The 27,979-nt window shown below is 38.7% G+C and overlaps 2 protein-coding genes across 5 annotated transcripts in view; one reads left to right on the top strand and one right to left on the bottom strand.

Annotated features, from left to right (window-relative positions):
* Positions 1-81: 81 nt before the first annotated feature.
* On the bottom strand, positions 82-27,574 carry snrpa (small nuclear ribonucleoprotein polypeptide A). Of its 4 annotated transcripts, none has more exons than XM_039768136.1 (8): positions 27,556-27,574; positions 25,153-25,213; positions 11,504-11,594; positions 6,038-6,210; positions 5,462-5,638; positions 5,037-5,216; positions 1,197-1,285; positions 82-494 (listed from the first exon to the last, which is right to left on the bottom strand). In XM_039768136.1, exons 3-8 carry the CDS (start codon positions 11,574-11,576, stop codon positions 335-337), a joined length of 852 nt encoding a protein of 283 aa, XP_039624070.1. In that variant the 5' UTR covers positions 11,577-11,594; positions 25,153-25,213; positions 27,556-27,574; the 3' UTR covers positions 82-334. The 4 variants fall into 4 exon arrangements, with proteins under 4 accessions (XP_039624070.1, XP_039624069.1, XP_039624067.1 ...); XM_039768135.1 differs by lacking the exon at positions 27,556-27,574 and adding an exon at positions 26,972-27,077; XM_039768133.1 differs by lacking the exon at positions 27,556-27,574 and adding an exon at positions 26,343-26,429.
* c11h19orf54 (chromosome 11 C19orf54 homolog) overlaps positions 26,781-27,979 on the top strand; it is a 38,276-nt gene continuing 37,077 nt past the window's right edge. Inside the window, exon 1 of the mRNA XM_039768132.1 lies at positions 26,781-26,866. The gene's annotated coding sequence lies outside the window, so the exon portion shown is untranslated. The remainder of the gene's footprint in view (positions 26,867-27,979) is intronic.

The raw sequence follows: 27,979 nt of genomic DNA, 5'->3' as shown, positions 1-27,979 counted from the left end.
GAGCAGAAACACTAATGCCTAACGTTATGCTCTTGATTGCCTTTCACAATTTATAGTTAAAGCAGAGAAATCTCAAAAGAATTCTATAAAATCAATTTATTTGTACAGATGTATTCGCAAGGAGCTCCAGGTACAATGTCTGAGAGGCAGACTCTGGGTGCAATGCTTAGTTTTAATAAAATAAAAAAACTTACCTTTACAGTTTAAAAAAACAAAAACACACACCAACAATGCCCAACCCCCATTGACAATCTCGGTAGGTTAAGGAAAAGGTAAAAATGAAGGGGTGAGGAGTAAAACTAAACAAAAACAAAAAAGTTCAGCTTTCTTTAGGTTATTTCTTAGCAAAAGAAATCTTCATGGAATTGTTCTGAGTTATCTTGAATCCCTGCAGTGCCTCTCGAGCAGCCCCGGCTTGCACTTCATTATCAAACTCCACAAAAGCGATGTCATGACGCCCGGGTACCAAGCGAACTTCCTTAAAGCCTGGAAATCTGTTGAGAAATCACGGGGGAAAACACAAACCATTTCAGAAGAGCAGACTCCAATGCTTTCAATGCACAAATAAAACAAGAAATGAAGTAAGACTAGAGTAACATTTTTATCCCCTTTAAGAAGGGGTATTAATCTTAACCGGCAAGCAAAAAACAACAACTGAAAAAGTGTATTATGGCTACAACATTTCTTATTTTTAAAATGTGGCTTGCCTTTTCCATACAAACAAATTAGCATTTATCCATTTTCTGAACCAATATTTTCAACTCAAAGTCCACCCCCAGCAGCAATATGAACAAGAGTCCAGTCCTTTGTAAGGTATTTGCATACACTCATCTGTACCTCTTTAGTGTCACCCCATGTGAATAATAAAGCTGGATTACCCAGAATGTACTCAATACGGAAAGTGTCACAGCCAGAATCCAAAACTACTCACTTTGAGGAATCAAGTAGAAAAGTTGGGCACACCTTCAATAGCACTTAATCAATTCCTTTGTTTATATCAGGATGGCCTTGATGTGAAGGGCTAAAGACTATATTTTAGAATTTACAAAATAATTGAAATCAATCCAAGCAGTTATATTAACTTACAAATCCCATCAACTTGCTACCAATCCATTTTGGAATGTGCATTCATGTGTAAAAAATGGAAGGAAACAAAAAAAATAAATAAAAGAAAGGAAAAAAAAAAAAAAACTTACTGGTTGAACAGCATGGATAGCATGAGCTCATTAGTTTCCTCTGGCAAATTCGTCAAAAACAGAATGTGATTAGGTGGATTTTCTGGCACCTGCAAAAGGAAGGAGTTCAAAGTTAACTTGCAGTGATCAATCAGAAGACTTTGTAAAGTGAGTTTTGCTTGATAAAGCTCAGTATTCTAGAGCTCAGTACCGGTCTCAATAGTTCACTTATAGATAATGGACACCAGTCTTTAAACACAAGAAACCAACTGCAATGGTTACTACATTTAAGACAAGTTTAACCTAATCAGAGGTTGAAGTATACTGCATTTTCAAAATGACAGATTATTAAAAAAAGTATTTAACATGCATGTCATCCATGTCACTAACAGGCTCCAAAGTTGCACAACCTCCTTAGAAGCATTTTGATAGCAACTGCTGAGGAAAAGTGAAGACCAGACAAGACAAACAACAGCAAATCAAGACATTGTATAAACAATCAGCATCATCCTATTACCATATATTCCTGGAGCAAAAAAGAAAAAAGGTGTGATGGGGTCGGTTTGGAGAAGGTGGGTTTGGCAGTGATCATACAGGGAAAACTCAAACCACAAAATGTTGGCACCCAGACATTAGACTTGAAATCACCTACAAAGCCTTCACTTTTCACTTTTTTGACAGTGACGCATAGTCTTAGATTGGGCTGGGTTCACATGATAAAAGGGCAAGATCTGAGCTAACTAATAAAGCACACCACTATCTTACATACCAGGCCATTGCTCCACTCCAATTTTCTAATATTGATCTCCACAGAAGGGAAGCAAGTGAAACAAGCACAATGTTTGTATGTGGTTCACTCTAGACAGAGCTTCTTCATAGGCAAGTGCACTATGGATATTACGTTTACAAGCACCAGCATGACGATATTCTCATATCATGCAACAGTGTGGACTAAGGAGGTGTCAGTAGACCAATTTTCTTATTGGAGGCAAAAAAAAAAAAAATAAAATAAAAAAAAATCCATGGTAGCCTGTTATACAGATGTCTGGGCTGGTGTGGTGTAGTTTTGGAGCATTTCAGTGAGAACCCTACCTACAAAGAGGACTATTTCATTTATGTTAGGTAGAATGCCCGGAGGGGACTGGGCGGTCCCGTGGCCTGGAACCCCTGCAGATTTTATTTTTTTTCTCCAGCCGTCTGGAGTTTTTTCTGTCCACCCTGGCCATCGGACCTTACTCTTACCTTTTCTATGTCAACTGATGTCGTCTTATTTTAAATTTTTTATTTTGTCTTTTTCTTTTCTTCAGTATGTAAAGCACTTTGAGCTACTTTTTGTATGAAAATGTGCTATATAAATAAATGTTGTTGTTATTTGTAAAAAGAAAGATTGTTCCAGCCTTTTCCTCATATATACAGCTTAAATCTCCTTAGTGTTGTAAAACTTGTAAAAAGCACTGCATTTTCTGGCTTAAAAAATGGTATTTATTAAATCTTATCTTTCTACTGTAAAACGTGCAACAAACATCAGAAGTGTAGAAAATATGACAAATCATAATAATGAACAATGAAAATACTAATACCGTATATATACTGTCAAAATCTGTCAATTTTGTGATATATCTTGAAGCACGGTGAAATACACAATCCAACGTAACAGCTGGGACAATAGTAGCGGGATTCTTTGTGGATTTTCTTTCCTGACTGATCAGCTTTTGAACAGCACACGGCATATGTGCGATTGACATAAGTGTCACTTTTGGATTCATTAGATTCACGTTCGATTTCACTGTCTGTTTCAATTCCACCGTCTGAAGAAAGACTCAGTTCGTCATCTCTGCTCGTACCACTGTTAAAGAGTGTGCAACACCTGGGCTGCTGAAAAACATTTCTTACAAGATGCCATTATGAGGCTAAGGGAAGATGTGTCTGCACCACTGCCTGGGTAATGCTTGGGCCTGTTGCTTACAAAAGACATGCCTACAATCACTTCCAGAGCAACACTCGGTATTAACACTGTTGGCACTTTTACAGCCCGAGTACTCCTTGGGTCTAATGCTTACGCGAGATGCATCTATACTGTTGCCCAACTGCCGCTTGGGTCTAACGCTAAAGAGGTTAAATTAAGTACAGTAAGACTCCAATTAACGAGGGGGACATGTCCCAAAAAATCCCAGCGCTAAATGAGGTCATCTTAACATGTAAATAATGGGGATAGGTGAAACAGGACAGAGAATAAAAAAAGCTTGTTTTTTTTGTTTTATTTTGTAACATGTATAATTAAATACTTAACCTGTAGACATTTATAGCTAATATTGATTTTTATTCATAAATCATTTATGAAAATCAAAAATATTCAAGTACATACATAATTTACATTTGTGATGAGGAAGGTTCTTCCTCATTTGACACTTTCTTTTTTTTGTGATGCAGTCATCTAACGTTTGCCTTTTTCTCTGTGGTTCAGCAAGCAAGCAACTGTCGATAGCAAGACATCGCATGAATGACACTTCGCCTCATCTATGAACTTCTAGCAAAATTTGGATCATTTTATATAAACTGATCCATAATTTCCGAAATTGTGGGTAAACTTTTTTTTTTTTTAGAAAATCTGTTGAAAGTTCATTTTGTTCCTCGTCATCAGAAATGCTAATTTGGTGTTCACCTGCATCCAATTGTCTAAGCACCTGCATTTTAGTTTACAGCAAAGTGCTTTTTCTTGTCACTTTTTTCTTTGCAACCACTCATTTTAAAACTAAAAAAAGGGATAATTTGTTATTTATTACAGTAAAATATTACAGTAAAATAAAATGTTATGTTTATATCCTTACACAATAACATCGATGACCAATCATAAATGAACAATGATGCAGCAGGGAAACGTAATGTACTATATTGCATGGATATCAAATGAGACTGCATGTGAGTATCTAATCAAGTCGTGCGATTCGAAAACTATGTTATGCGACTACAAAGTGAATCAATGAAAAATTATAAAAAAAGCAGCGTAATACCGAAATAGTGTTAAACTGAGCAGTATTAAGAAAGTGTTTACTGCATTTTAAATAAATGTAAACAGTACAAATCATTTCAGTACCAACAGTAGGCTATGGAATATGCAGAATTAAAATTGAACTGTGAAAGAAATTTGCTTATATAAACAGTTAACAGGAAATGGTAGCCTAAAAATAAGTAAAGACTGCAAAAAGGCTACAAGTTGTGATTGCTTTTAAAAATTAAATCAATGATAACTCTGTGTAAGATATGGAAGAAGATGATCTGCTGTGGCAACCCCTAATGGGAGCAGCCGAAAGATAACCCTGTGTAAAGTAAAGCTGACAAAGCAGCAGAGGATATTATGAACTAAGAAAAAAAGCATCAGAATTTCTTCAATTTAAAATGTAACCACTGCCTTTTTAAACAATTGTAGCAAATTGCCTTTTCTGGATTTTCTTATTATTCAGGTTGAAAACAAAAATGAGCCAAACTGCTTAAATCATTTTTGGCTTCTAAATATCCTTATTCAATGTCTCTACTTTATTATTCTTAACTTTAAAGGCAAGTTTTCCAGAAAAGCTGGGACTTTGGATAGATACTGCCTTTAGTCAATCATTGCTTTAAATGAATCTATGGAGTTTTCTAAAACTTTCAGGATCATAGTGATGCAGAGTTAGTTACAAATAAATGCTTTACAATGCATTTTATTTTAAATGTTTGCACTGTAAATCAAAGCTGCCCTTTTTAAAACATGTCAACGTGGTGAGCCAGTTAACCATCTACTTGTATTGACCTCGCATGCAGAGAATACGATATACAGTACACATATTGAATATGTCAGGGTGCAGGCCAATTATTGTTACCCACCTGTGCAAGAGGCATTGCACCAGGCATCTGTCCAGGCATCATCTGTCCGTGTGGCATACCCCCTGGAGGAATCTGTCCGGGAGCCATTCCTGGAGGTGGCATCATTCCTGGAGGTGGCATATAAGGTGGCTGTCCAGGCATTGGCATCATGCGAGGACCCTGTGCCATCGGAGGCATCCCCTGTCGAGTGAAATGAAGGGGGTAAGAAAAATGCTATAAATAATCCAAGGCCATAAACACCTAGAAAAAAAAAAACTTAAAACATTTGTTTTCCATCTGTGTGAAGAATTTAAAAAAAAAAAAAAAATTCCAAAAGTGACCTTTGAATAAAGTTAAATGCTATATAAAATCTATTATCAACACATTCTTGACAGTTTAACCCCACACAAACAGCAGAATACCACCCAGATAGAAAGGGAACTTACAGGAACTGCTCCAGCAACAGTAGGGGCCATGGCTCCAGGAACCCCAGTCATGGCCTTCTTGGTAGTTACTCCTTCCTGTCCTTTGACCTTTCTTTTCTCCTTCTTACGGTCACGTTCAACATATGTTCCCTTCATCTTGGCAATGATATCGGAGTCTGATTTTGCATACTGGATTCGCTAATGAGGAGAACAAGATAAATGAACCTGAGACAACAGAGTTACAAGAAGCTCCATTTGGTAAGAAGAAATCAGATTTAAAAGTTAACAGGACAATACATAATTAAAGCAAGAAAGCATTCTGAAGTGCATCAGGAAGCATTTTGCAATGATAAGCATCAAAATATAAAAACACAGCAAATTAAACTAAGTTGCAGTACCAAGTGGCTTAACAACAACCTGCTGGTTAGTCAAGAAAGAAACCGCAGGCAAAAACAAAGTTTTAAAGAGCTAGATATGGACAAACAGCTATAGTCTTAATTGAAGGACACTCATTTTGGTCAGTTTAGCTTGCAGGACTTGCAAAACTAGCTAATGCACTTTGCTAAAGGCGTGCTGCTTGCTTATTAAGACACTTACCATTGGTTTGTCATAGAAAGGAAACCCTTGCATGGAGCGTAGAGCATTTGACCCACTGCTCATCTCCTTGAATATCACAAATGCCTGGCCTCTCATCTTTAAAGAGCGGGAAACTAAAATATCCAAAATCTGCCCAAACTGAGAGAAAATGGCATAGAGGGACTTCTTCAGCTCTAGAAGAGACATTTCAAAAATACTGAATCACACACACACACAAAAAAATAAAACAGTACAAGTCTAACAAGATTCCTTTCTAATATTAATTCAAGGGACAATTCCTTAATGAAACCAAAAATACTTTATATTCACAGCATGTTTTATTACTAACAGCTGGGGTTGCTGTTCAATTAAAATATATAATCACAATAAATTTCAGAATACCATTTTTTTACTTAAATTACAGTTATATGAAAACATTTGGGAACCACTCGTAATTCTTTGGATTTTTGTTTATCATTGGCTGAGCTTTCAAAGTAGCAACTTCCTTTTAATATATGACATGCCTTATGGAAACAGTAGTATTTTGGCAGTGACATTAAGTTTATTGGATTAACAGAAAATATGCATCATAACAAAATTAGACAGGTGCATAAATTTGGGCACCCCAACAGAGCTATGACATCAATACTTAGTTGAGCCTCTTTTTGCAAATATAACAGCCACTAGACGCCTACTATAGTCTTTGAGGAGTGTCTGGATTCTGGATGGAGGTCTTGTTGACCATTCTTCATACAAAATCTCTCCAGTTCAGTTAAATTTGATGGCTGCCGAGCATGGCCAGCCTGCTTCAAATTATCCCATAGATTTTCGATGATATTCAAGTCAGGGGACTGTGACGGCCATTCCAGAACATTGTACTTCTCCCTCTGCATGAATGCCTTGGTAGATTTCGAACTGTGTTTTGGGTCATTGTCTTGTTGGAATATCCAACCCCTGCGTAACTTCAACTTTGTGACTGATGCTTGAACATTATCCTGAAGAATTTGTTGATATTGGGTTGAATTCATCCGAACCTCGACTTTTACGAGGGCCCCAGTCCCTCAACTAGCCACACAGCATGAGGGAACCTCCACAAATTTGGCAGTAGGTAGCAGGTGTTTTTCTTGGAATGCGGTGTTGTTCTTCCACCATGCAAAGCGCTTTTTGTTATGACCAAATAACTCAATTTTTGTCTCATCAGTCCAAAGCACTTTGTTCTAAAATAAATCTGGCTTGTCTAAATGAGCTTTTCCATACAACAAGCGACGGTTTGTGGCGTGAGTGCAGAAAGGGCTTCTTTCTCACCACCCTGCTATACAGATCTTTTTTGTGCAAATTGCGCTGAATTGTAGAACGATGTACAGATACACCATCTGCAGCGAGATGTTCTTGCAGGTCTTTGGAGGCGATCTCTGAATTGTCTGTAACCATTCTCACAACCCTGCGCATATGCCGCTCCTGTATTTCTTGGCCTGCCAGACCTGCTGGGTTTAACAGCAACTGTGCCTGTGGCCTTCCATTTACTGATTCCATTCCTTACAATTGAAACTGACAGTTTAAACCTCTGAGACAGTTGTTTTGTAGCCTTCCCCTAAACCATAAGACTCAACAATCTTTGTTTTCAGATCTCTTGCGATTTGCTTTGAGGATCCCATGCTGTCTGACACTCTTCAGAAGAGAGTCAAAGAGAAGCACAACTTGCAATTGAGCACCTTAAATACCGTTTACCACTCATGACTGGACACACCTGTCTAGGAAGTTCAAGGCTTAATGAGCTAATCCAACCAATTTGGTGTTGCATGTAATCAGCATTGAGCAGTGACAGGCATTCAAATCAGCAAAATGACAAGGAGACCCACATTTTTGCATAGCCAGTTTTTCACATTTGATTTAATTTCATACAATTAAATACGGCTTCACTAAAAATCTTTGTTCGGAAAACACCCCAGTGCTCAGATGTTCCTAGGAAATGAGACATACCACTGTTATCTTTTAGTAGAGAAAGTAGAGTAAATTATTATGCAGCCTGAAATGGGTTCACAAACTTTTTCATGAATGCAATTGCATATTAATCATGATTTAATGTATTTCCTTACAGACTATTTTTCTACAAAGCAGAAATAAATCCAGGATTATTAACACAAAACAGTTTTAATAATCACTTGCCTATTCATATTAAGTTACTGCAGTTAGTTTATTGAACTGTTTGTGCAACAGACATAATGCCCAACTACCATCAAACAACTGCTACATAAAATTATGGGTCAGCTTTTGAGGACAATCATCACTATTACAATTTAGGTTGCACTTAACTGCATGATGCACACAAGTCAACTATGCAACAGTTACCTGAAGGAGTCATTAATTAGATTGTTATTTAAAAGCCTTATCTATACACATTTTCAAAGTATACTGTAGACTGAGGGGAAAAAAAAAGTATATTATATTGTTATTGAACATCATTTATGAATGTGTACAACATCTGCAAAAAAAAAAAAAAAGCCTTATCTGACCAATTAAGTAGCACAACCTCTGCTTTCTTCTTATGTGTGACTAGTGCAACTCAGTATTAGCAGAAGGACGCGCGTGTGCATCAAGCCAATGCAGATGGTCCAAAAAATGCAGCAACTCAACTTGTATTCCATCAGCCAAAAAAAAAAAAAAAAGACTGCTCTCTTCAAGTTGCTACATTGACTCCCTATAAGCAGCACACATTAAGTGCAATTCCGTACCTTTAGAGTAGTCAATGGGTCAGTACTTTTGTATATGGAGACACTGGTGAGGTGCTATGCTTCTTATTGCTAACTCGGGTCGGCCAGTGAATGGCTTCCGGTGATGCCACCTCTGTGTGGTATAAAAATCTCAATCCAATCTCTTAACATTAAGCTCCTTGTTGGTTCAATGCGCTGCCCACCTCTATTTGAACTACTAACTCCATTAATGTGTTTAAGAAGCACTGTTCTGTGAATAACGGTCAAATTGTAAATTAGTGATCTTTGCTCTGTGGATATCAGTCATTTTGTTAATATTTTTTTATCATCTCTTTTGATGATCTCTCTTCACTTGTGATCTTCAATTGTTGTAATCTGTCCTGCTACACTTGTTCAATCCCTAGACAGATTACTTGATTATGTTGACCTCCTTTGAAAGTTGCTTTGGTTAAAAGCGTCTGATAAGAAAATAAACATAAAACAAGTCTCAACCTTAAGTACAGATGGATGGACATGTTAGCATGATCAATTTGCACTGACTGCTAATTTTATTTGTTACAGTCTGCAGGTTAATGTATGCTACGGTAGTAAAAATATAATTAAACAGCAACACTATAATATCATGTGTGCTTGGATTTGGGAGTCAGAGAGTTATACAGAACCAAGTGATTCCAATCGGTCTCATTTGCTCCGACACAAGTAGCACCAGCACTGTGTGCTTTCAGGTCAGATATCCTTCTAAGGCGACAGAAAAAGCTAGATGGCAAGCATATTTTAAATCGCAAGGGACAGGGCTGACCCACGGACATTCTCCCTCTCACTTCACTCAGACTATACCTCAAACAGCCTCTTGCGTTTCAGGGCCAAACCTGCATTATAGCGCTTCCATCACAACCTGTATGTAGTGTCTTGTTCTGGACAAGCAGTCAATGTGTGAACACAGCGCAGTAAGGATGACACGGACCACAATCTCACACAGCATGCAATGCTGGTCGGTCTGCCAACATTCATGCAAAACGAACATAAAACTCATGCAATCCACTTGTACAACTATTTTGATACTTCACGTTACTCTCTGCACTTTAAAGAGGTAGTGTATATAGGAAATGATGTGTAGAAGAATACGAGACAAATTGTGACCTTTATTGATTCAATACAATATGGTTAATTTTAAGCTCCAATAGGGGAACGATCCTGTATTATGAGGGACAGGCAGCAACCGTTCTGGGGGTTGTGTGAATAAAGTTTATTATCAAGAAAACACAAGAAATAAACACAGTGACCTGCTACTGCTATTACAGCAGCATAAATTGTCATCTCTAAGGGCCAGAGGCAAGCAATCCTACCTTTGTGGCGCAGCCTACGATAGTACAAATAAACTAAGGTCCTAGGTATGTGCATACTTTTCAACATTTGTTAGATGATAGATTGCCTAATCTGCCTCCTTAGAGGAGTTTGTCAGAACACATCTCTAAATTCCTGCTGACAGGGAGAAATGTGTTTTATGTTCTGTGCCAGCTTGTAGAATGCTTAGGCCAATTTTAAACACCACAAGCATAAAATCTAAAGTAATCTCAAATTGGAGCAACACACAATCAGCTCAGTGGGTACTGCCGTACTAAAAATTTCACATTGTCCCAGCATATGTAGTGTTGATAATGACACACAGGCAACATCACTCACAAACTGTCAAGCAAGATTACACGCAGAAATTAACCTGTTACTCACAGCTACTGTATGTCTCCAGGTGATACCAGAGGTTAAAGTACACCGACTGCCAAAAAGTTTAGATATTGTTTTTTCACATTTCACAAACAGAGCTGAAAGCAAATAGACAATTCATGGCGGTCTCATTGAAATTGGATCTACCCCAGCAGTATTTGCTCACACATACACAAAAAGCTGCCAACTAACATATACTTCAAGAAAGCCTCATGTGGGCATAAGGAGAACATGCAAATGAAACATGAGCAGTGATCAGCAGCAGGAGTCAAACAAAATGATGTTGGACATGTGAGGGAGAGAGATCTTAAACATTTGAAAGGTTTCTGATTAAGACTCCTGCAGCAGTCTTAATTTTAACTGCTGGCAATAAATATGGTCACTTCATCTACTCCTGATTCTGATTCAAGGAACAATTCTGGCTGGAGTAAGCCCTGGATATGGCATCTATTACATGGAGCACACCAACATATTTAAACTTGCATGAATACATATGGCCCTACGGTCTGCCCGGGGTTTGTTTCCTGCCTTGCGCCCTGTGTTGGCTGGGATTGGCTCTAGCAGACCCCCCCGTGACCCTGTAGTTAGGATATAGTGGGTTACATAATGAATGGATGGATGAATACATATGTCAACAATATGTATAAAAAGGCAGTTCCTGCTCTAGAAGGCACTGAAAAGCAATACGAAAGACAATGTTACTGACGGATGCCAGAAAACTGAGTTAATATATTTAAAACATTCTCATTTACCATCGTGCCAGACAGTGCCAACGCGTTTCCCCTGTTGGCTGGGCATGCAAGTAGGAAGTTCACTGAACTCTGCACATGTGACAACAGTAATACTAACCTGACATGGCAACTATAATTGGCCCCGGTCTATTGATCTTTCATTGTGAGAAGAATCAAGCTTGGTCAAAATATTGATCTTAAAATTGAATCAATCACTGCACTAAGTGGATAAATCAGTTACTGATGGCAAGAATAAATGAGGCTTTTTTTTTTTTTTTTAAACTACTCCATGTACTCCAAAATACCACCACAGCCAGACTCACCATCCTTCTTGATCTTTTCATTGAGATTATTGATGTAGATGGTGTGATTTGGTTGAACTTCTTGGACTGCCATTCCACCTCAGACGGATGTCTGGAAAAGGGGAGACTGTGGTTTAGTCATAGCAAGTCAATTACAGAGAAATGCAGAAAAAAACAAAATTCCAAGACAAAATACTTAGTTTTGCAACAATTTCAAAGAGTTTTTGGTCTTAACAAAAAAAAACAGTCCATTATACATTAATATATTTACAAACAGAGCCAAATGCTACATACTTATGAAAACTTGTAAAGGCACTGCATCCTTGACCCAAACTTTGTCAAAATATAAAAAGAGATGGAAAATAAACTTACACATATGGAAACCAAAATTAACAAGCCATTATACTTTATATATATAAAAAAAAAAAAGTAGACTCCAAAACATTCTGCAAGTTATATAAACACAGATTATGAAACCTGGGGCACCGGAGGCCTGTCTCAGCTGCACGTTTCTGCTCTAAGGAATCTCTGAAAGCTTATTTCCATTACTGTCTTTTCACTCGTTTGCAGTTCACCCCAGCTTCAGCATAGAGTAAACACAAACAGGCAAATCCGACATATGCTTCATTTCAGAACAAATATGGACAAGTGTATTTTCAAAGTACTTCCCCCTGTGAGAGCTTAAATGAGTCGAGCACTGTTCTGCTAACTTGGCATAGTGTAGGTCAAGAAAAAAATAAAATAAATAAAAAGCAGGTTTGAATCAGGACAGTCAGGTCAGGTTGAGAAGCATGCATGTTGCCACACACATCATATGACGAAGCAGCTCAGAATCTTGGTTGGCAACTCCCCAGGGCAGAAATGCGGTCTAGTCCCATTAACCAGAAATGAGCACCTATCTGCCACAGCCTGGTGATACGTGAACATGCCCATGACCTGGTCTAGCCACTCAGGTCCTCAACAATGAGGATCCTGTGTCCTGGATCACCCTCTTGGGGGGTGGGTGTGCGCCACATGGCCATAGTGCTGTAACTGACACTCCCTCACAATGCAGGTAATGTGCCTTACTCAGAACTCCACAATCAACTGCTCGTTTCACACAAAGTCAAACCAGTGATACGCAAGATTTCTCAGAAGAGACACAGTACCAATGGAGTCCAGTCTTCTTCTCAGGTCACTGGAGAGTGTCTAAGTCTCACAACCATATAGCAAGACAAGAAGCACCAGGACTCTAAAGACTTGGACCTTCATTCTTCTGCAGAGATATGGGGAGCGCCACACACCTCTCACCAGCGACCTCACGTCCCACGACCCCATGCTCTCCCAGTCTGTCTACTGACTTCAAATGAATAATCACCAGACATGAATGATGCTGCAGAGGTAAGCAAACCTCTCTACAGACAAGACACACTGCTGAGAGCTGGGCCCAAGACGTCATTAAAAGCCTGGATCTTGGGTTTTATCCTGGGCACTCGCAAGCCCAGACACGCAGACTCTCTCTTCGATTGACTCTGTGAAGATCACAGCATTGATGGCAAAGTCAAGATCAGCAAATCTTTCTTCACCAACAGATGAATCAGACTAGATGTTAATATATTTGATACGTTAGCTCAGTGAGAACAAAAGTAAAATGACTTTCTATAGCTTTTAAAAGAAAATAAGCTTTAACAATTCGGTGCAAGCTATACAAACAGGTGCATTATCTTGATGTAAGCGATTCAGAGATGAAAATACCAATCTTCAGATTCTGTAGCTCTTCACTATTGAATATTTAATCCTGTGCTTATTCTAAATCAAACAGCATATTCTAGATCAAGCATGAGAAAAATCCCACAGCAAGTAATTTTTCTTTATGTACTTTTAAGCACTTGTTTTTACTATGCTGCTTACAAATGTTAGGTGATCTGCTGGTAACAAGTTTACCATCAGACTACCTTGCCCATTTCAAATTATCAGTAAGCAGTATGGCTTCAAGTAGAAAGCACAATACATCAAAGAGTGTGATATGGGGTAATGGCAGCAAATTCCCACAAAAGTCTCTCCATTGTACCTAGAAAGGCTGACCTCCATTTCCTTGAGACAATTTAAGTTAAGCTAATCTTGATCAAAGTTGAAGAACACAATTTTCATACAGCTTTGTGTCTTGAGGTTGTTAATTTTGTTAGGACCATAAATTCCATCTCAAGTAATGCAATTAAACTTTGAACCCCAACTCCTTCAAAGTTAATAGTAAACAGGTACTTTGCAATCTTATTTTGATGAGCTCTATTTGCTTAGCAAAGACAAAGTTAACCATTGATTACAGATATGTTGAAGGACATGGAACTTCTGCTTGGCCCTTCACTTTTAAATGACTGTGCATGGTTGTAGTTGGCTTATAAAATTACAGCTTTACACAAACATTTGGATGGTTTCTCTTTTTCATTTTAATTTTGAAGAAACTCCGCCACCACAGCAATATTACCATTTCCCCCCCTTTTTTGTGCGAACCTGCAAGAGACAGACAATAGCTACACTTCTCTTTGGCAGAGTATTGGGTTTTAAAAATTAGACAATACATAATTAGAACTCATATCTAGAAACTAAGAATAAATCCTGTGTAATTGCTAAACAAACCAAGAATGTGCCCCCTCAAAACACTCTCCATTGTGTAACATTTATAAAAAGGTAGACTTCCCAAATGCACAAAAACCACACCAAAGACAAATGTGTAGAGGAAAGAATCACAATTGGGATTTTTGGGCCCACACAAAATTTGTGTGGGACTACAGCCTTGCTGGATGTAAAGCATGTGACAATATTAAGTTATTATTGTATCAAATTACAAGACATTTAGAAAGTGAAAACAAATGAGTGACGGGACAATGAAAATGCACTTAAGGGGCTGAAAGAAACAATGTGCTACAAACAATGGTTTTCAAAAAGAATTGTGAAAATGGCTATCTGGCTTTCTATTTATAGAAAAAGGGTTGTCATCCATTATTCTGGTAAGTATGCAAATACTATGAATAAACGATTCACTTCCTGAATGTTACTAAGATACCAATGCTGTCTTTATGTGCTCAGAGCAGAGTTCCAACTTGTAACATTTCATTTTCTCTCTCCAGAAATTTATATGAACGCAGTGGTTCAATTATTCAGAGAAACGCTAGATCACTGCCAATTTGTTACTTCGGCAACTGTCCTGCAATTTTTTTTAAAATGGTACTATACCTGCATTATGTAAAATTTAGTAATGTTGCTACATGAAAATGCGCCCCAATTGACGGTTTCTTTCAGAATGGCCTGGGCACCACTGAGCAGGTGTATGGTTTCTATGCTTGCAGCACGGCATCTCTGTAATTAGCAGAAAACCAAATGACATGCTAGATGAGCTCTGCATGTATTTGGCAATTCAGTTGACAAAGCAACAGATGGAAATGGTTGATAATACTAGTTGTCAAGACATGTCTCGCCAAAGCTTAAGAAAGCATTAAATCTGTCGAAAAAATGTATCCCTTTGCTCATCATGGGGTCTTCCAGGACTGTAGGATGACAGGTGTAACATTTACTATAAAACAAAAAGAATATTTCAGTGCTTAACAAGGGCAGCACATTCCACACAGCACAACTTTGCTGAATAGATATGATGCACATTTCACTAATAACATTCAAAAATCCCCAAATGTATACATGGCATGCACTAGATTAATTACACAGTTTACAAAAATTGAGAAATTAACTCTTTTAGGGCTGATGTCAACTTTTGTCGACAGTAGGAGTTCAGGCTGGATGTCGACTGGCAGAGGGTAATAAATGGCTGTGACAAAACTCACCACCACATTGCGGGTAGACCGTCTTTGCTAGGAGGACTGTTAGAACCATTGACTTGACATCGAATCCCTTGCCGGCACTGAATATCTGTGGAATGGGGCTACTTTTAGGAGACTAGGTACTGAAACTACTCTGTACTCCTGGGGTTATCACAATTAATAGGAGATGAGCACTTCTGTTTGTCTGAATAAACGCATACAAAGGAGAGATGCCAGTGGAGCTGTCTTTAGACTAATGTTAAATAAAGTCAGAATTTTCTCTACACCAGTCTGCTTCACTACTTAAATTTTATTAACATATAATCAGACTCACAGAAGGTCAGTTAAACTTGCATAAGGGGAGTATGAAATCAATATTCTTATTCTGCCATTTATTAATTTGCTCTTTGCTTAGGTACAGGTTATTTGAACCACTGTTTCCTGATAAGTGCGAAAGTAGATAGCACTGAAGCAGCTGTGGTCATTTAGCATTACATTTCATTAGCATCTGACTCCACTCTGACTGTTAATTGTCAGGTGATTTTGCATTTTATTATTTGAAAACTTACGAGGTTACCCGTTATTCACTTTAGTAGGAGTTCTGAAGCACCAAAGCTGGTATGAGTATTGAAGTCAAAATTTTAGTATGACCAAATAATCACCCAACAGGACATGAACACTGCAAAGTGTGCACTTAGAATAAAGGTGGCGTCAATATATTGTACCATCTAAAGGGCAAGAAAAACACCCCCAAAATATTCACTATTGGTTAACTCTTACTTCACACTTTATTATGCATTTGTGTTTTCAGGATTGAAAAAAAAAGTGTCCCAAAACAGAGGAAAAATAACAGGAAGAGGTCAACATGAGGCAAAAAGGTACAACTGACTGTTATTTAAATGTACTGTAGTCTAGGGGCAGGAAAAGATAGTTGTACAGCATTCTGCTACACTGCTAAAATGTGCCCATTGTAAAAATACAAAGTTTTACAAATTGCATAACTTCACACACAAATATACAGGTAAAGGATAAACAAAGTCCATTAATACTTTAGCCAAGATACCGCAGTAACACTTTAATTAAAGGGACCTTAAGAATTTGTTTTCTCAATGATCTCTTGATCACCAACACATTTAGCTTAAGTTCTATAGAGGCTTTAGGGGACCATTAGCAGGTTTTGTACATTCTTTACAAATGTCATAATAGAGATTTTAGCATGGGATTATTGCTCCTCTAACACCACTCAAAATCACTTCAGACAATGGGCACGCTTCATGCCAATTGTAATAAAACTCTTCAATTTGAGCATGTGGAAATTATGTCCTGAAAACAGCAAAAATATTCCACCCTTAGAGTACTGAATGAATAGCTTGTCCTGTATTGAGGAGGATGTGGTTTTTAAGATAATGCATAACAATAACTTTGGCAAAGCTAGAACAGATGTCTGTACTAAGACATTGTCACAATAAAAGGCTCAAAAATAAAAGCACTGCTTGGCAACATCAATCAACATCTTAAATCAATGAGAGCAAAATATCAACATTTGTTCTCTGTGAATCGCCAAACACAGTAGATATCAAGTAAACAAGATGTATATTTTAAAGAAATACAAAAAAAAAAATCTATTCATTTCAAAATAAAATTTTAAAGACCATGCAACTTGTCAGTTCAAACTGGTGATGCTTTAATATAATGCAGAATTAACGCTGGATGGTATGTGTGTGCGTTACAAACTAGCAATTCTGACAAGCAACCTCAAAGTTAACACTTTGACAGGAAATTTAAGGACCCTATCAGGATGAATAGTAGCACAAAATTATAAGTGGGTCATTCAATTTTAATTCAAATGACTTATATCTCCATTATTGATTATGATGAAACTTGTCATATGAATTACACCTACCTGTCAGAGCTCCCCTTGAGATATAAATATTTTTATCTTTTCACCGTCTGTGGTGAATAAGTGATTAAAAGAGAGCAAGATAATCATCATTTCAGTTAATTTTTCATAAGCTCAGAGCCTCACAGCCCCTAAACCCCTTTGAATGACATTTGTTTATAGTTTGAATGCAAGTACATATTACTTTACTCAGCTTCATCCAGGAAACTTCATAAAGCAATGAGCATTAGTCCATGTTCCTCCAGTTAATCAAATGTATCAGAAGTACTATAACTAACAAAGTACTTTTCTATTTAAAATATTTGTAGTTTTTTTTTTTTTTACCAAGGGCTAATATTATTGGCAAGTGTGTCAGGAAGGGCATCCAGTGTAAAATTCTGCCAGATCAACATGTGGACAACAATACAGATTTCCATGCCAGTGGGAGGACATCAGGGATCGGCTCTGAGCCCTTTCTCATTTGCAATGGTTATGGACAGGTTGATGGACGAGATTAGACAGGAGTCCCCGTGGACTATGATGTTTGCTGATGACATGGTTATCTGTAGCGAGAGCAGGGAGCAGGTTGAGGAGACCCTGGAGAGGCGGAGATATTCTCTAGAGAGTAATTAACTTGTAACAATATAATGGTCCACGGAATGGCCAAACTATTCCAAATACAACAGCTGCTTTTGTTGTTACTCTCACTGCACCTTTTTCTTCTTTCAGCTGCTCCTGTTAGGGGTTGCTACAGCGAATTATCTTTTTCCATATTACTCTCACTGCTATTACAGAGCTGATTGTGTGGTGATTGGGTATATGGAGAAAGAAAAGTAAGGACAGGAATTGGGGGTTAGTACGTTTGAAAGAAACAGTACTGCTACAATAAATTATTTCATCGAAGGTTGTGCACAATCACTGCGCCACTGTGTTCCTATGTTTAATAACATGCTTTAACTCCTATCATCATGAAAATGATATCAAGTATACATCTCAGTATTTTAATTATTCAGAGAGCTGTAATATCACGAATGTAATGGATTCTGTGTCCTGTTGGAGGAAGAGAAAGCCCGGAAGCACGTAGTGATTCACACACATAGAGCACATAGAAGATCAAATACAAAATAAAGTATTTAACATGCTACTTTAGTTACGATGGGATTTGAGAAACTGGTAAATTAAATGATTTTAAGATGAAGTTTATGATGTTCTACTTTAATGACAAAATAAAACTACGTGATTAAAATGGAAATTTCGAGATTAAAGTTGACATTTCATGCTTTTTTCCCCACGGTATCCCTATTTTTTTTTTTTCTCCGTACCCTAATAAGCTTTCATATGACGCTCAGACGGTGGGCTACGACTCGCCTTTTCATGCTGACTTTGATATCTGACAACTTCTTTTTTATGTCAGGCACTGTGCGACTTTGCGAAGTTGAGCTTGTTTCTCCGACACTATGTCACTCGATCAACTTCCTTATGTTGGTTATACCACTTTTTAACAAAACAAATAGTATGCTTTTCTTTGCCTCCACTCGGTATTCGCTGAACTTCTTCTATTTTCCCACGTGCTTTTGCCATTGCCTTTTCACAGAACGCTGAGCTTAAGGGCTATTTACAGGGTGGGCCATTTATATGGATACACCTTAACAAAATGGGAATGGTTGGTGATATTAACTTCCTGTTTGTGGCACATTAGTATATGTGAGGGGGAAAACTTTTCAAGATGTGTGGTGACCATGGTGGCCATTTTGAAGTCGGCCATTTTGGATCCAACTTTTGTTTTTTCAATAGGAAGAGGGTCATGTGACAAATCAAACTTATTGGGAATTTCACAAGAAAAACAATGGTGTGCTTGGTTTTAACATAACTTTATTCTTTCATGAGTTATTTACAAGTTTCTGACCACTTATAAAATGTGTTCAATGTGCTGCCCATTGTGTTGGATTGTCAATGCAACCCTCTTCTCCCACTCTTCACACACTGATAGCGACACCGCAGGAGAAATGCTAGCACAGGCTTCCAGTATCCGTAGTTTCAGGTGCTGCACATCTTGTATCTTCACAGCATAGACAATTGCCTTCAGATGACCCCAAAGATAAAAGTCTAAGGGGGTCAGATCGGGAGACCTTGGGGCCATTCAACTGGCCCACGACGACCAATCCACTTTCCAGGAAACTGTTCATCTAGGAATGCTCAGACCTGACACCCATAATGTGGTGGTGCACCATCTTGCTGGAAAAACTCAGGGAACGTGTCAGCTTCAGTGCATAAAGAGGGAAACACATCATCATGTAGCAATTGCGCATATCCAGTGTCCTTGAGGTTTCCATTGATGAAGAATGGCCCCACTATCTTTGTACCCCATATACCAGACCATACCATCAATTTTTTTGTTCCAACAGTCTTGGAGGGATCTATAAAATGTGGGTTAGTGTCAGACCAATAGCGGTGGTTTTGTTTGTTAACTTCACCATTCACATAAAAGTTTGCCTCATCACTGAACAAAATCTTCTGTGTAAACTGAGGGTCCTGTTCCAATTTTTGTTTTGCCCATTCTGCAAATTCAGTGCGCCGATCTGGGTCATCCTCGTTGAGATACTGCAGTAGCTGGAGTTTGTAAGGGTGCCATTTGTGAGTAGCTAATATCCGCCGAAGGGATGTTCGACTAATGCCACTCTCCAGTGACATTAGGCGAGTGCTACGCTGTGGGCTCTTGCTGAATGAAGCTAGGACAGTCACTGATGTTTCTTCATTAGTGACAGTTTTCATGCGTCCACATTTTGGCAAATCCAACACTGAACCAGTTTCACGAAACTTAGCAAGCAGTTTGCTAACTGTAGCATGGGAGATGGGTGGTCTCGTAGGGTGTCTTACATTAAAATCTGCTGCATTGACCCGGTTACTGCGTTCACCAGACATCAACACAATTTCTATCCGCTCCTCACGTGTTAACCTCTGCGACATGTCAATGGCTGCAAACAAAGAGAAACTTGTAAATAACTCATGAAAGAATAAAGTTACGTTAAAACCAAGCACACCATTGTTTTTCTTGTGAAATTCCTAATACGTTTGATGTGTCATATGACCCTCTTCCTATTGAAAAAACAAAAGTTGGATCCAAAATGGCCGACTTCAAAATGGCCACCACCCATCTTAAAAAGTTTTCCCCCTCACATATACTAATGTGCCACAAACAGGAAGTTAATATCACCAACCATTCCCATTTTATTAAGGTGTATCCATATAACTGGCCCACCCTTGTATATTGATTTGCATATTCAAAGAGGCGTAATTCTGGGAGGAGATGGGGCACGACAGCAGGCGTGTGCACAGGCATTACTTTTCATGCTGACCGGGATTTATGTAGCGAAAGAACGTGTAAGCTGGCGAACGCACGTTTTATGCATCTGGACTTTTTTGTGCATAAGCACATTTCCGCTTTTGTGTTTACGCCATGTATAGTGCGAGTTCTACACACAGCGTTATGCATGAGTCCCCAGGACACTACCATGTTAAACAATACAAAGCTAAATTTTAAAGCAAAGCACAAGAAACAAAAGGGTAGATGGAGCATGCAGGACTCGAATTGTTACACTACAGCACTGGACACCAGTAGAGGGCTGTGGGTAGGAGGTTGAAGACAAGAAAAAGTAGGACTGAACTTGGCGTTTCCCTCCTAGTCTTCAAAATGCAACGCCGGTGATCTGAATTTCTATTTACTCCTCACGGTTTAAAACTATGGGTTGAATTACCGGTCAATTAATATACAGGCTAAAATGTAAAACTGCATATCAAGAAGGCAACTACAATAATAATAATAATAAATACATTTATATAGCGCCTTTCCCGTGCTCTAGGAACTTCACAGAGTTTAAGAAAGAACTGCAAGGTATACAGTATTGTACTAAACCAGATAAATGAATAAAGAAGAGTAAGATAGTAAATTCAGATAACATAACTGATGGTCTAGCGCGCGCGCGCATACACACACGTTACACGAGCATCTTGACAGAGACGTAAACTGAAAGAAGGGTAATAAAGTAAAGTAGAGCTAAAAGCCTTCCTGAGCAGATGAGTTTTGAGTTGTTTTTTAAAAGAATTCATGGAGTCAGCTGACCTGATTAATTTCGGTAGGTCATTCCAGAGTCTGGGCGCTATACAGCTGAAGGCCCTGCTGTCACCCATGGAGTGTAGATTAGTGTGGGGCACAACAAGATTACCAGAATCAGAGGACCTTAGTGGGCGGACAGGCACATAGTGATGGAGAATGTCACTGATGCAGTTTGGCGCGAGGTTATTTAAGGCTTTGTAGGTTATTAGTAGAATTTTATATTCGATTCTGTAAGAAACGGGAAGCCAGTGAAGGCGGGGTAGGATGGGTGTGATGTGCTCACTGCTGCTGGTTCGATTGAGGAATCTTGCAGCCAAGTTTTGAATAAGCTGGAGCTGTGATACAAGATTAGAAGGGACACCTGGCAGTAGGGAATTACAATAATTGATGCGGGATGTGATAAAAGCCTGGACAAGTTTCTCAGCGTTAGAAAAGGAGAGGAAGGAGCAAACACATGATATGTTATGGAGTTGAAAGTAAGAAAGTTTCTTAATCTGATTTATATGGGAGGAATAAGAAAGGGAGGAATCAAAAATGACACCAAGATTCTTTGCAGTAGAGGCAGGTCTGATGAGATCACCGCCAAGATGGACTGTGAAGGAGCTCATTTTATTAAGTTGCATTTTAGTCCCAATTTGCAGGAGTTCAGCTTTGTTGCAATTTAATATTAAAGAGTTCTGCTCCATCCAGGTTTTCATTTCACTGAGGGCTCTGATGAAGTTCCACTTTTAACACTGAAAGAGAGTTGAGTGTCATCTGCATAAAAATGATAACCCAGTCAATAGCTACGAACAATATGGCCAAGGGGAAGAAGCATATAAATACAGAAAAGCAAAGGACCAAGGACAGAGCCCTGATGAACTCCTTGTGTGACTGGTGCCGAGCTGGACCTAAACTCTTGTCTATCAGTCAAATAGGACTTGAACTACTGGAGGGCAGAGCCAGAGATACCCAGCATGTTCTCCATTATGGACAGTAGAATGTCATGTCTGACCTGAGTGTCAAATGCTGCACTGACAGCTAACAGAATTAATATGCTGGTTTGTCCAGAGTCTTCTGCCATAAGCAAATCATTGGTTACCCGTAGCAGAGCAGTTTCACAGCTGTGCTGAGCTCTGAAACCAGACTGAAAGGATTCCATCAGATTATTAGAAATGAAGTAGTTGGTGAGTTGGGAAGCTACAACACACTCAAGAACTTTTGACAGAAAAGGTAATTGGGCAAATAGGCCGAAAATTGTTAAGATCTTCACCATCAAGACCAGACTTTTTTTTTTTTTTATATATATATAAACATTGGGGTTACAGATACGGTTTTAAAGGTGAGCGGCACAAAGCCAGTGTCAAGGAATGAGTTTATTATTGTTGTAATAGTCGGGATTACGGCATGAAGACAGGATTTAAGTAGTGTGCTGAGGGATGGGGTCCAGTACACAAGTAGTCAGCCTCATTTTACAAAGCAGGTTATTAACAAACGCAGATGTGACTGGTGAGAACTTAAAGAAGGATCTGGATGGAGTGGGAAAACAGGGAGAGATATAAACAGATGATTATTTATGTTAGTTGAATTATTTAGATCTTTAATTTTGTTACGGAAAAAGTAGAGGAATTTCTCAGACTTCAGTAGAAGAGGTAATTGGGCCAGATGCGGGTTGGAGTAGTTTATTAACTGCAGAAAACAAACCCCTTAGTTATCATGGCCACTTTCTATTATTCTAGCATAACGGGTGTTCTTGGCAGCAGTTAGTGCTTCTCTGTAAGCTCTTTGGTTGTCAGAGAAAGCCTGGATGTGCACAGTGAGGCCAGTCTTACATGAACGCTGCTAACACGGAAAAGGTTAAATTGGTCATTTTTAAAGCAGTTGTAGTAAGGGGGACATCAAAAATGACGACCACTATTTTCCACTGTCATTAAAGAGACAGGAAGCCAGCGTGTGCGATATAATGGATTCCGAACATTGGCAGTATAAAAGTGCAAACTCTGGTTTGAGAAAGTACCAGAAGGCAGGGGTTCTCAAACTTTATTCCTCCAAAGTGCGAGAGGCCCCTAAACAACCAGCAATACTGTATTTACCCCCTTGTACTTTTGCACCTTGTCTTGAAAGTTGCTTGCTTATGAACAATAATAAAATCATATTTGCCCCTAGTGCTTTTATACTGCCTGCATTTTTAAAATCACAATATAAAATTAAAAAGCCAGTTTACATAAAACTTATTTTACTAGTGCCGGAGTGGTGGCTTAGAGGCTAGGGATTTGCACAAGCAATCGGAGACTATACTCCGTTGGGCTTTTGAGCAATGCCCTTAACCTGCAATTGCAACGTCCTGGCTATGACGATAATCTCTATCCAGCAAAATCTGGGGGTTGGGTGCAGGACTGGCACTCCAGCCACCATAAAATACCTCACACTGTCCCAGTGTGGTGCTGAGATGTCACCCGTTGCACAGCTGAACTCGGATCCCAGGCCGGGTGGTTTGTCGTGTGGTGGGTGCGGCAGACAGTGCATGCTCCCAACCTCTCTCTCTCCTCTGAATTTTAGAGACAAATAATAACCACTCATCACCCACATACAGAATTGCTCACTGCCAATATTTTTGGTAACAAAAGCTGCACACTAGGCTTAGGTATTAATTTATAAATTATGCATAAATCAATAAAAATTTGTATTTTCAGAAATAAGTAAACATTTTGTCTGCGGCAACTACAGAAGCTAATAGGTTATCCTCTGGACTCAGCAACTGAATTGTTTCCATCAGTGAGAGCCACACGAGTGGAAATGCGAATGCGGTTTCTTCCCACGTAACAATCAGGTCAGAAGAAATGATAAAACAATCATGAGGGGCTGTGGCTACAGTCAGGTAGGCCAGCCCTGGCACCTGTGCAACTTTTAAAAGAGTGGAATGGCGATAGCAGCATGGGTTAAGATCGACCTGCCATCTCTTTAGTGAGAATGTCGCATCTTTGGCATCATACTAAACCATTAAAATGTCTTTGTGCCAGTGTGGTATAATACCTTCTTTTCTTTCTCTTGTTGGGTCATTGTGAGGAGCTCTTTCCCTTTCCAACTACAGGCGAGTAGCTGCAGTGTGCTCTGGTGTGTAGATTAATGACAATGGAGACATTTTAGATTAATGGTCAGTGTAAAATTATCCCAGCTCAGTTAAACATGGGTACAAACTATGAAACGAATGTTAATAGCTGTCTTTGAGAAAACAGGCAGTTGCTGCATGACGTATATAACGTTTTAGATACTGCACTGCAAATAAAAAACAAAAAAAAAGTCAAGTCTGACATCCTTGCTGTAGCCTGATTTTTAGTGACTGGAGTATTTTACTGCAATGTTACTTTTTACTCATCTTACAGCCCCTCTGGTGGGCAACAAATCCCTAGTTTGAGAAATACCGTCTTAACACATTCAGAAGCATAGTGATACTTTCAGGGTGGAGAAGAATCACTATGAAACCTATTCTTGGTACAAATGCCAATCCAAAAGCAGAGCTGCGAATACCCCCCACACCACATTGTGAGGGGCAAGTTTAAGAAAAACAATGCTAACCATCACCACAGATGTTACTAGCTAACCATTCAAAGATTACAAATAGGAAGTGACGTACAAAGAAATAGTCACAATACATCAATAATGTATAGAGTGTGTGCAATAACACAATGCCAAAAATATTGAGGTAAAGCTGTACTTATATATTCAAATGTGACTCAACATTTTTAAAAGCATTCGGATTATATGCAAATCATTAAAAACAATCCAATATCCATACCAAAACTTTTAAGAGAGCTTTGGGCATATGGGATTACTGTTATTACTGATCAGACATGTCAGGTCATTTATTAAAATTAATTAAAATAAGCTTGCATATAAATCCTCTTACCCTTTGACTCGTTTGCTGGATGTGCAAGGTGGCCGAACAGGTCGATGTGTAAGTAGTGGAACTGAAAGGAAAATAAAGAGGCAGATCATGTGTAAGTTTTACAGTATCTCCTTCTGTTCTTCCAAACATCAACTACTTTAGACGATTTTGTTCGACTCTCTACGCACACCCCACATTACAGGTCAACAATAGAAAACAACTACAATTCCAGGTTTACTTTCAGTACGAACTGTGTTGATGTTTGCAAATGATGCATTACTTAACGTAGTACAGGTTACATTTCAGCACTGGAAACAACGTATACTAAAGCCAACTAATTTGAGATAGCAGAGTTCGGGAGGCCATCCCTTGCAAAGCTGGGAGCAGGGCAGGAACCAACTAAACGGCGCCAGCTTATAAATCACCCTCGGTCGGCCTTTAATCGCAGGGTCACACAGCCAGCAGGAACAAAGGACAGCCCTAAAACCAATCAGTGTAGTCTATAGCACGATGCATCCAACAAACTAAACCATCTACTTAGCATCTGAATTTATATGACATAACCCGAAAATGGACAGCTTTTCACTTTGATCAAGAATGTGTAAACGCATGGAGAACGCTTAGAACAGGCCTCGGAGTTTAGTACAATTCAATTCAATCAACATAGCACAGCTCAATGGGGTCACAAGATATCTGTCTACATTTTAAATGATTAAAATATGAAACCTATGTTTCAAACACAAAGCACGATCCAAAAATGTCATCAATAGAGGGCACGGACTGAAAGAACATATTTTTAAAACATTATTTTTCAGTCTTATTACTCCCCCAGGCCACATCCTCAAACCCCCGTTCAATACACCATTACACAATTTAGTTAAAGGACTGCAACGAGCCGAAACGCCTCAGAACTGCTGATACTTAAAATAACCCGAAAAAAAAAAACTTTTCACCAAACTGTAGTTCTCAAAAGATTAACAAACCAGTTTTTGATCGCGTTTAAACACTAAAACGCAAATGAATGGGTGACCCTCCCACGGTCCTAGTCTTGCAAAAAATCAAAAATTAACATCACGCCAGAAAAAAAATAAACATCAGAATAAAATATTCACTTAACATAAACTACACACATGCACTTAAACTCAATGGATGAATTTTCTTGCATATAGATATATCCGCAGATTAAAAGTGGCTGAAAACGTCTTACTTACGATTAAAAACCCGGCTTTCCGTGCGCGCGCAACTACAATCCCTTAAAAATGATTGGACTGATGTATTGCCAATCAACACACTAACCCGGAATTTCCTGTTGGAACGCTTCAAACGGATTGGTGAATACTATTGATGAACGGTTGAAGATGCCTGGAAAAGCCAATAAAAATACGTCTCACTATCTACCATCGTGTATTCATTGGTCCATCACTAACCTGGAGTACCGGTCGATTTTAGAGCCAAAATGGCGACACAACGTTCCAAAATTGCGTACTGTCGTGGTTATAGTAAATGTACTATTAGAAACAAATCCCTGTTCACTTGTAAAATATACTATATTTATTTGCTGCTGTATAATTAAAAGTACGTTGTATTTCAACACATTTTCCATGAACATAATGTTACAATATATCAAAACGGTATCAGCACACCTCTGGTTGTACTCCGGTAGCATAATCGGGATACACCAGTCGGCGATCCACACTTGAAATCCGCAATGGGTGCACTTTTTGATTCCTTATAGGTAGGTCATTTATGATTTAGGCACACGGAGTATCCGTAAAAACAGTTGTAAAACGTTATGTAATAAGCGAGAGCCTTGATCTCACGTACATTATATTAACCTTACCAAGTACTGTAGTTCTTTTTAATAAAGTAACGTTTTTGTAGCCGTTGGAAACAAAAGAATTGTGAAACAGTCGAATGACCCGAGCGTAAAAGTCGTGTGCAAGTGTTCTTGTAGAAGTCTGGCTACTTGCAGCGTTTATTTTAAACAGTTGTGCAAGTGTTCTTGTAGAAGTCTGGCTACTTGCAGCGTTTATTTTAAACAGTAGTGACGCAAGTTGGTTAATGCTGACGTCACAATTGCTAACATATAAACCAAAGTTTTCACTTGTTAGGCGTTTTGTAATACAGAGGTCTAGTTCGGGGTGTAATTATTACACCGTAATACTTGTATACTTTAAGAAACAAAACTGCAAACCTGCTTTAATAAACTAGCTTTGAAGATCCAAATTAGAACACTTTTACTATAGTGGGACCCAAGAAGATGATTATTATCATAATGACAACAGAGTCATAAAGAGACATATAATAATAAAAAAGTAAACATTTCTGTTTCCTTTCCGGCATATTTCCCACATGAAAATTACTAGAAGAGAAAGGCGGAAAACCAATTGTTAAAACAACACTCATTCCATCCATTTTCCAAACCTGATTATCCATAGAGGGGTCCCGAGGCAACTGGAGTGTATCCCAGCAAGACTCTGGTGTAAAGCAGGAATAACCCCTAAAGGGGGCGCCACTCCATCGCAGGCTGACCACATACAAGTCAGTTTAGCATTACGTGTCCACCTAACCTCTCGGAAATGGGGGCGGAAACCCAACATGCATGTGGGGAGGACATGCGACCAGGGCGTGGACCCAAAACCGTTATTTCCATTCAAAAAAGAAATTGATTCTTGCGGTGGAAGTTCTTAGTGTAAGCGTTGATAAAGTTCAAGAGTCAGAAATTCTTGGAGTGCAGTGTGAGAATGTCATTATTTTTGGAAGGACAGAATGTAAGGTAATGTAGCGCTAGTGCCATAATGGAAGCTTTGCTTATTACATGGCTCCTTTAGGTGTCTCGCTGTCTTTA

The sequence above is a fragment of the Polypterus senegalus genome, chromosome 11, assembly GCF_016835505.1.
Source record: "Polypterus senegalus isolate Bchr_013 chromosome 11, ASM1683550v1, whole genome shotgun sequence".
Lineage (NCBI taxonomy): Eukaryota > Metazoa > Chordata > Cladistia > Polypteriformes > Polypteridae > Polypterus > Polypterus senegalus.
The sequence above is the reverse complement of the archived record's forward strand: the minus strand, read 5'-3'. Positions and strand labels throughout refer to the sequence as shown.

Coding starts and splice junctions, on each gene's coding strand:
- snrpa (XM_039768136.1), bottom strand. CDS start 11,576: ATGGCAGTCCAAGAAGTTCAACCAAATCACACCATCTACATCAATAAT. Junction 6,211..11,503: donor TGAAAAGATCAAGAAGGATG/GTGAGTCTGGCT, acceptor TGTCTCTTCTAG/AGCTGAAGAAGTCCCTCTAT. Junction 495..1,196: donor CTATCCATGCTGTTCAACCA/GTAAGTTTTTTT, acceptor ATTTCTCAACAG/ATTTCCAGGCTTTAAGGAAG.